Here is a 9137-nt window from a genome sequence, read left to right on the forward strand (position 1 = left end):
GTCCCATCTGTTTCTATTCCTATGTAATGGGATTTGCTCATTGCTGAATTCACTTTTAAGATTTTCTGCATCTTCTAGTCTATTAATGTGTGGCATATCAGTTTGCTTCAAATTAGCAGTGTCTGCATAGGATTAACTTTGTGCACATTTACACTCAAAGGATTTATCTTCATTAAGTTGTTCAGCTCCTATTTCTTTCAAAATCCATTTACTCAGAACTCCTATTAATTTAGCACATCCAAAGTGACTTGTTTTGCTTTCACCAGAGATCAAAAACCCATATCATGGTGTGATACCATGTATTCTAAATACCATCCTGGGCAGTCCCAGGTGCTACCAGTCCAGCCCCCTGAAATAGCAAGCTCCTGCCAGCCTTCGTGGCGTTTGAGTCAGGTTGTGCACATGTGTAAAGCAAGTGAGCATGGTGCATGTCTGTCTGCAAACTATGGGATGGTGTACCTGGGCTCCGCCCTCTCTTATGTCCTTCCCCAGGGCTCCCACAGGACCTAAGAGATGGCTACACCTCGCTGGTGTCCATGGGGAGGGAGTGTGCTTTGGGGAATGGCTGGGAAGAAGCGCAGAAGAGTATGGTGATGGAAAAGGTATGATTCTTACCTTTTTTTTCCCTTCCTTTTCCTGACCTTGGCCACAGTTTAGCTGAATGTGTTGCGTGCACTGCAAAGCCTTGCCTCAAGACCCCTTGCATGCACAGAAAGTGCTCACCACATTAGTCTGAACAGAGTCCTAACCTTTTGAAGGCATTGATGGATTTATCCATCAAGTGTTTTATAAGGCGTTTTTGTGTCAGCATTAGAGATCAGAAAGGTTTTCTTTTTCATATGAGAAAGATCTTGGCCTTCTTTGTTCCAACAGTGATCTTTGACAGGACAAGTAATTCTACTCGTTTTGTTAAAACCTAAATAGCAGTACGTTAACAAGTGTCTGGTACAAAGAGCTGATAAATGTAATCAAATAAGTTTTAAGCTAAAGCTTGTAATTCAGTCTTTTTTCTTTTTTTTTTTAGAAAAAAATCATAGGAAATACTATACTTATTGTGCTTTCTTATTGTTCAGGAATCCATTGACAGCAGCAAAGTAGTCCTTATGGAAACCATTCTTGATTTCTGTTGTGACAGGGGTTTCCTTTATAGCTGTTCTTGAAGGTGCTTTCCAGTATGTCTATAAAAGCAAAATCCAAAGTAAATACTTGGATTTATTTAGTGCCCCCCAAACGCTACTTATGGTTAACTGTAAAATGGAGCTGTCTGGTGTGTGTTGATGCAGATGTATATATTTGCTTCAGACTGTGTTAAGGGAACTGTATAATTTTCACTGCCGTGGGTGATATTACCTTACTAGTATTACTGTAATACTTCTTGATGTCAAAAAAGATTTTAAGCCCTTTTCACTAGAAACTCTATGTATGCAGGCGGGCTGGAGCAGTCCCTGCTAAAAAAGGTTGAAATAATGCAAAGACAGAGCTGCTTGTTTCGTTTCTCCAAGGAGGGAGGAAGACTCAAAAAGCTGCACAACAGAGCAAATTCAGACCTCCTAATTCCTGAATGCGGTATCTGACTTGCTATGCAAGTGCAGAAGAGCTGAGCTGCAAGGGGGAGGTCATCATTACCGAGTAACTGTCTCTTAAGACATTACTGTATCTATGATTCTTAACTGACATACATATTTTAATACAAACATATTTTAAGTACTGATGCTCATTCTACATGTGAGTTCATCAAGGCTGCTATCCAAAAAGTTCTTTTTTTTTCCCCACCCTTGTTGTCAGAGAGCTCTTGGAAGACTGCTTACCTTAATGTAGAAATTTATGAAGAGAATAACCAGTGTGGCCATGTAGGAGGACTGGAACATGAGGCAGCCAAATGGGAATCCACATGGCTTCACAGCTGCACTAAGTGTGTGCACAATAGTGAGCAGAAACTGGATCTGTGGAGGAAAGATCATGCATGAGTATTTGCTGAGAAAGCGTTGGTGCTAGCTAAATCTGATATAACAATGTCACCTAGTCCTCACTTTGAAAGTTTGACTCCTCTTCAAAACTATCCCTTTCTGAACCTGTTGAATGTATTGTGAGGCTCAAGTTAAAATGGCGCTCTGATGAAATAAAAAACCATAAGGGGTCAGAGATTTCTAAAAATGAGTTTACAGGCCTAGTTGGCAAAATGAAAACTCTTTTTTTTTTCTTTTTTTTTTTTTAATAGGGGTTGTTCTATCTTCCAGACCATGTTGTGCCAGGTACAGCATTGTCTCTGTTACTGGGCAGAAATTTGAGAAAACTCTGAAGACTCCAGGCAATAGCTTTAGAAGTCTGAACAGAAAATGGAAATCCCAGGTCCGAGGAGAAGTTCAGGTAGGCTGGTGTTTGCATTAACGGAGTTAAGATGGGGACAAATGAAGCAAAAATGAGATGGAGAAGGAATTGCAGAAGGCTGGCTGTATTTAGGACTGTGACCCACAGCCCACGCTGGTGCATCCGATACTGCCCAGCCAGCTGAGAGTGCCCTCAATCCAACATGCTGAGGTGCATTTCAAACAGGGCAGCATGTTTCAACTGCAGGAATGGTCTCAGCTCAGAGAAGCAGCATTTGCTAAACACGTTTCTACACAGGCATTTAAGCTCACTGCAAACATCTGAACTTCCAAATAATATGAACAGTCCCTAAGATAAAAAAGTGAAAGGAACTTTATTTCACATCAAGCCTTATATCTTGTTGATAGAAGCTTTTGATGTGGCTCAGGTCTTTGGGTACAGCAACTGTCGGAGTAGACTTTTAGAACTCAGACCATTTCTGTCTTGTCTAAGAGTTTGTTTACATAATTTTGCATTTTGTAGTTGTACCACAGTGTGGTGGGTTAACCTTAATTGGCTGCCAGGTGCCCACCCAGCTGCATTCTCACTTCCTCTCCTCGGTAGAGTAGCGGGAGAAAATAAGAGAACTGCTCCAGCGTGGGTCCCTTCCACAGGGTGCAGTCCTTCAGGAACAGACTGCTCCAGCGTGGGTCCCCCACAGGCCACAGCTCCTGCCAGGAGCCTGTTTCTGTGTGGGGTCCTCCATGGGCTCTAGCTTCCTTCAGGGCATGTCCACTTGCTGCAGCGTGGGGTCCTCTGTGGGCTGCAGGGGGGATATCTGCTCCCCCGTGGTCCTCCATGGGCTGCAGGGGGACAACCTGCTTCACCATGGTCTTTTCCACAGACTGCAGGGAAATCTCTGGCCCTCCTCCCCTCCTTCTGCTCTGACCTGGGTGTCTGCAGGGCTGTTTCCCTCACATGTTCTCACTCCTCTCTCTCAGCTGCTGTGCAGCATTTTTTGCCCTTTATTAAATATGATATCACAGAGGTGCCCCCAGCTTTGCTGATGGGCTCAGCTTTGGCCAGTGGTGGGTCCGTCTTGGAGCCGGCTGGCTCTGTCAGACAGTTTTTATAACATTTTAATCAGTCCATTTGCCATGATTAAGCAATGTCCATTTTCTATGCAAGAGATCAAAAGTAATGGAATTTTATGGACTGTAGAGTTTCTACTGTATTGTAGAAAATATTTCTGAGCACCATTTCCTTTATTAAGTTATGCAAGCTGTTCTAGTGACTTACTCTGTTTGATAGCTTTGTTATATTTTAATTCTAACTGGCTTAATTCTGCAAATGACAATATTTATCTATCATTCAACTCTCGTATTTTGAAGGATTTCTGGTCATCAAAAATGAGATTAAAATAGATATATACCAATTGTGCCTGAGTGAGGTATTTCTTCCACCACAGATACTTGCGCATAGAAGGGATGACTGACAGTCCGTAATAAGAATACATGAGCACGTGGATAAAGCTATTCAAAGTGGGTCCAAAGAAACCTATAAAAATCCAACAAGGGAAACGTTTTATATACCAACTGCTAAAAAGTGAGAGAAGAGATTATTGTTAGCAATGTCTCCTGCATATGGTAAGTCTTCCCTCTGTGCTTACCCTTTGCTAAAAACATTCCTGATGTGAAGAGATGCTCTCCTAGGTACAACTGACAGGCTGAATGATACTTCCTATAGGGTTTTTTCTCATGCTGAATATTTTATTTTCATCCCGTATTTTTCACTTTCTCCACTTTCCTTTTCTATTCTGTAGTTTACAGGTTACTGCTTTTGTTCCCCTCCCAAATGTTATTTGCACGAGTCCATTATCGCTGTAAGCTTTAGACGCCGATGTGGGTGACTGTGCTGCTGGTACAGCAGCTTAGCGCCCTGGGAGGCACCCGCTCTCCTGCTCCCTGATGCAGTAGTAAGGGCTTTACTCTGAATTAAACTAACCTCGTGTGGCAGTGTTTGAGCACTGCTCTCATTTTCTTCAGCGGCTCTTCTGCTAGATGCAAATTTCCAGAATTTCACCCCAATTAATAGCTTGCCACTCTAGTTAGTTACACCTAGTAAATACTAATTCTAGAGCAAATACTAATTCTAGAGCAAATTCTACTTCTCTGTGCCTTACAGACTATTGAGAAGTAGCAGCACTACTCTATCTGCTGTATGCTCATGCATTTGATGGCAGTGCTTGACAACTAGAAGATGGTCTCACCAATTGTTTTGAATTTTCACTGATTAATTACTTAGCTACTGATTTTTTTTCCAGGCTGTTAATTATAATAGTGCAAAGGTAGTGCAAAGTGTGGGGAATATGTTCAGACACAGTAGAAAGCACAAACCCCCACTAATTTGTTTACACCTCTGTAGAAATAGCTCGTAATTGCTATGAAATCCTTGATCTCTGCTTCTACCTATAACAGTGATTCACTTTGATTTTGTGCTGTCCATAATAAGTACCAACAAATGTGAATTCCGCTTTTTTTTCTGAAAAACACCTGCAACAAGTTGCTTTACAAAATATTACAGCGGACTGAGGTGACTCCCTTTAGCTGAAAGGAAGAAAACTGATTGTCTTCTCAACTCTGATAACAATGCCACAGGAAGCCTCTGGCTGTATGAAGCCCTGGAAAAGTGTGCATGTTGTGAGACACCTGAAGTAATTCTCTGCTGTTTGGACTTAGTATACAAATGCCAAGTGGCCAGCCTGTGGCACCGTACATCTTCCCCCACCTCAACAGGGGAGACGATGACAATTACAATATCCTCATAAGAGCCAAGTCGTTTAGAGATTACTGTTGTGAAGTATATTGAACTCAAAATATAATAAGGCAAAGGATGCTGCTACTTCTGCTATTTCAATATGAAATGTAAGACCGTGTCGACCAGTTCTGGCTGTCCAGTAGTTCTACTGCATGAGTGAGATGTATTCTCATTTAAAACAAAACAAACTCATACTGGTATTTTAATTAGCGATTATGTAAGTAAAGTATCTTGCTAAAGCAGAATATCAGATTGATGCATACAGGAGTCAAACTTGTAAAAATGCAATTGAGTTCATTTGTCGTGATTGACACTGACTTTACGATGGTCATGATTTCCTCCTACGTCTGCTTTTGGAGTAGGTCTTGTATGTGATCGCTCTTGTGTACTACTCAGCAGTGTTACCCTGTCTAAAAGCGGTTTGAAGAGAAGTAAATATGAGGGGTTGTGGCAGCTAAATGGAAAATCTAGGGCCTAACACTCGGATATCTTTTTGCCCTGAACTTTTAACCATGCTTCTAATTTTACTGCGATCTGCAGGTGTTCGACAGTTCTGAAAGGCTGTGAATGTTAATGATGCGGTCAGTGAAACACTTGCTTCGCATGGTGATGTAATTCTCCTCCAGCAACAGGTGACTTATACCTCAGGTGATGAAGCGAACAGAGACTTACTTTGCCCACAAGGTATCCAGTTCAGAACACACCACCAAATGTTAAACATAGTGGCGTGGTGATACACATGAAGGAAGGTGATCTGGCTGCTTTTCTTTCTCAGTACAAAGAAGATAGTGTCCATGAATTCAATTACTTTGGAAAAATAATACCACCACAGCACCTTGGCTACCTGTACAAGTAAGAACAAAGGAGCAGGAGATCAATATCTGTCCATAAAAGGGCTTAAATAAAGGGCTTAAATATTGCTGTACTTCGTCAGTCCCTAGGCATGCAACTTCCCAAAAGGCCTTAATGTCCTATTGAAGGAGGAGCACAAGCTCTGGCTTCAATTTTTTTTCCCTTTCGAATGAAGCAGTTTAGAAAAAAAGCATCATTTTTAATGTGATTGTATAAATATATAATTATCTAAATATAGTTTAAGAAATATAAACTTTGAGGAAGAGTTTTCTAATTGTTCTGGTTTTTTTTATCAAAGATACAGTTGTGTGGGGTTTCTTGTGTTGGTTTTTTTTAAGGGTGCTACCATTTACACTTTCTTGGCACTGAACAGATTTTGCTGGCAGCTTCTTTTTAAATAATCCAAATTTGACACTCAACAATGGAATACATCCTCCTCTAGAATTGAGACACTTCATCAGAGCTCAGGATATGTCCCAGGACAGTTAAAGTCAGTTAGTTAAGAGAGAAAGGGGGAAAACACCTTGTTGATAGGAAAAGGTATTTAACTGACCTTTCCCTTGCCATAACACGGACAGATTTTGAGGGTTGGGGAAAATTATATAAGTTAACCAATCTTTCTGCCCTTGAGCACTAGCGTTATCTAGAAAGTAAGCCTGACGTGGGGAATGACAGAGGGTTAATACATGGAATTGCTGTGATGCAGAAATAAAGATTGGAACTAGAGATGAGCCAAGCCAGCAAAATGTCTCTGCAGTTTTCCAGATTTTGGAGTTGGGCTTAAGTCCGTTTCCAGCTACAGCCCAACAAGTGTTACATTTTAGATGGTAGGTTTTTCTTCCAAGTTTTAAAATTATCCATATTCTCTGTTTTAATAGTCAGGCAACACTGTTTGGACCACAGATCTTGATATATGGCGCTTCAAAATACTCCCTATCATGCTTTCTACAACAAGGATGCATCTATATTGAATCAGAAGGAGAACACTTCTTGTTTGCTACCAGCTGCTAGGCAACTTGATTAAAGCCCTCATGTTAAAGATGTCGTCAGTAACATCCTTATCACTGCCGTGAACGCAGAAGCGTTGCACCGATGACGCGGAGGGAAGGGCTGCCGCGGATGCTGGGGGCTGAGCTGTTGCTGTCTCTCACCCGGATGTCGGCCTCCCCTGCGCTGTGGAGGTTCTGGCACTGCAAGTTGTAGCCTCCTTCCCATGTGGCAAGGATGAGCTGGAACAGAAAACACAGCGATTATGTTCATGAACAGACGTAGCAGTTCGCTTTTATCCCTGCAGTTGTTCTGTGTTTATTAAAAAAAAGCAGCATGGAAGCAGGGTAGGTTCCCGCTCCTTCCATGAACTGATGCTTCTAAACCAGACAACTTGCTAATATCTTCTGTTTTGAAATGGAAAAAGCATCAGGTTGTGTTGGAGATATACACTGAAATGGTATACCTTTTACATTTCTCTAGCTTTAGAGCCTTCAAGGCATCCATTAAAATCTCTCGTTACTTAGTGTAGTAATCCTCACTCCAAAGCTTGAGCTTGAATACTGTATCTGTCCTGAAGCAGTATGAACAGAGCTTAACATAGCTACTCGTGCAAAACCGTCCTTGAGAAAAATTCCCTGATGCCAAGCAAGCAAACAGAAGGCAAATCCAAAGTAGCGCAATGGGAGAAATATTTCCTAATGCCATACGTGTCTCTCTGTCCTACACTGTTAAATGCAGGAGGAAGTAGAGGAGAGCGGGCGTAGCACTGAATGGAGACATGAATAGACACACAAGCAATTTCTTAGATTTAGCGCATGTCATACTGGGAGGCAGACAAAGCAATGAAATATCAGGCTACCACACTGTGGTGGAGCAGAAGGTTTCCAGAAAGCCATATGGTGGCTTTTGATGTGGAATAGTTTGATAGTAATGACCACCTAAAGCATTCAGCAGACCTTTTGGAATAGGCAGCATATTCTGTTGTCTATAAATGCTGTGTAAAGTTCATTGATTTTACAAAGGTCTTGGTTATTCTTGAATGTGTGCGAAGTGGTTTTTGGGGCCAAGCTGAGAAATTCATATTCTGGGGTCTGTCTTCCTCTCTACAGAGGATGCAGTGAGTGATGGTGGGAGAAATACATCAAAGTGTTATGCTGTAAGCAGAATTGCAAGATGCTGTGAGAAGTGGGTTGCTTTCAACTCTGGCACTACATGCACGGGGAAGGTATGTATCAGTGTCTGTATAGACTGTCCTGATTTCGGCTGGGATAGAGTTAATTTTCTTCCTAGTAGCTGGTACAGTGCTGTGTTTTGGATTTAGGGTGAGAATAATGTTGATAACACGCCGATGTTTTAGTTGTTGCTAAGCAGTGCTTACACTAGGCAAGGACTTTTCAGCTCCCCATGCTCTACCGACTGAGAAAGCTGGAGGTACACAAGAAGCCGGGAGGGGCACAGCCAGGACAGCTGACCCAAACTGGCCAAAGGGACATTCCATACCATGTGACGTCATGCTCAGCACGTAAACTGGAGGAAAGCTGGCTGGGGGGGGACTGGCTGGGCATTGGTCAGCGGGTGGTGAGCAATTGCACTGTGCATCACTTGCTTTGTATATTATTATTTATTATTATATTTCAATTATTAAACTGTTTTTATCTCAACCCATGAGTTTTCTCACTTTTACCCCTCTGATTCTCTCCCCCATCCCACGGTGGGGGGGAAGTGAGCAAGTGACTGTGTGGTGCTCAGTTGCTGTCTGAGGTTAAACCACGACAGTCCTTTTTTTTGGTGCCCAACGTGGGGCACGAAGGGTTTGAGATAACAGATTAATCAGAGCACGTTAAGGAACTTATATCTGTTAACAGTTGTGGGTCACAATATTTATTCATCTGTTCTCAATATTATTTTATCTGATCTGTATCATGCTCTTTTTTGCTGTACATGTTAAAGATTAGCATTGTTTTTTGCAGTTTGCTGTGGTCTGCAGTGATTAGTGATGGGTTGCCTGGGAGGTTTGTTATTAAAACACTGGCCTTGAGCTTAATCTGGTATTTAAGCTTTGTACTGAAGCCGTTACTGTACTTCAGGTACCATCTCATGGAGACAATTAGCAATCATAGTTCTTCTGAGAGGTTTTTTTATGGAGGAAATACAGAATGGTGGCATTGCTA

General features: G+C 41.8%; 1 protein-coding gene across 1 annotated transcript in view; it reads right to left on the reverse strand.

Moving 5' to 3' along the window:
- Window positions 1-1012: 1012 nt before the first annotated feature.
- Window positions 1013-9137, reverse strand: part of ELOVL2 (ELOVL fatty acid elongase 2) — a 27033-nt gene continuing 18908 nt past the window's right edge. Inside the window, exons 3-7 of the mRNA XM_009326472.1 lie at window positions 7128-7205; window positions 5797-5968; window positions 3740-3864; window positions 1809-1943; window positions 1013-1178 (exon numbers count right to left, since the gene is read on the reverse strand). Of these exons, the coding sequence (XP_009324747.1) occupies window positions 1050-1178; window positions 1809-1943; window positions 3740-3864; window positions 5797-5968; window positions 7128-7205 (639 nt within the window). The 3' untranslated portion in view covers window positions 1013-1049. The remainder of the gene's footprint in view (window positions 1179-1808; window positions 1944-3739; window positions 3865-5796; window positions 5969-7127; window positions 7206-9137) is intronic.

This window comes from Pygoscelis adeliae, unplaced genomic scaffold (assembly GCF_000699105.1).
Source record: "Pygoscelis adeliae isolate BGI_AS28 unplaced genomic scaffold, ASM69910v1 Scaffold186, whole genome shotgun sequence".
Classification (NCBI taxonomy): Eukaryota; Metazoa; Chordata; class Aves; order Sphenisciformes; family Spheniscidae; genus Pygoscelis; species Pygoscelis adeliae.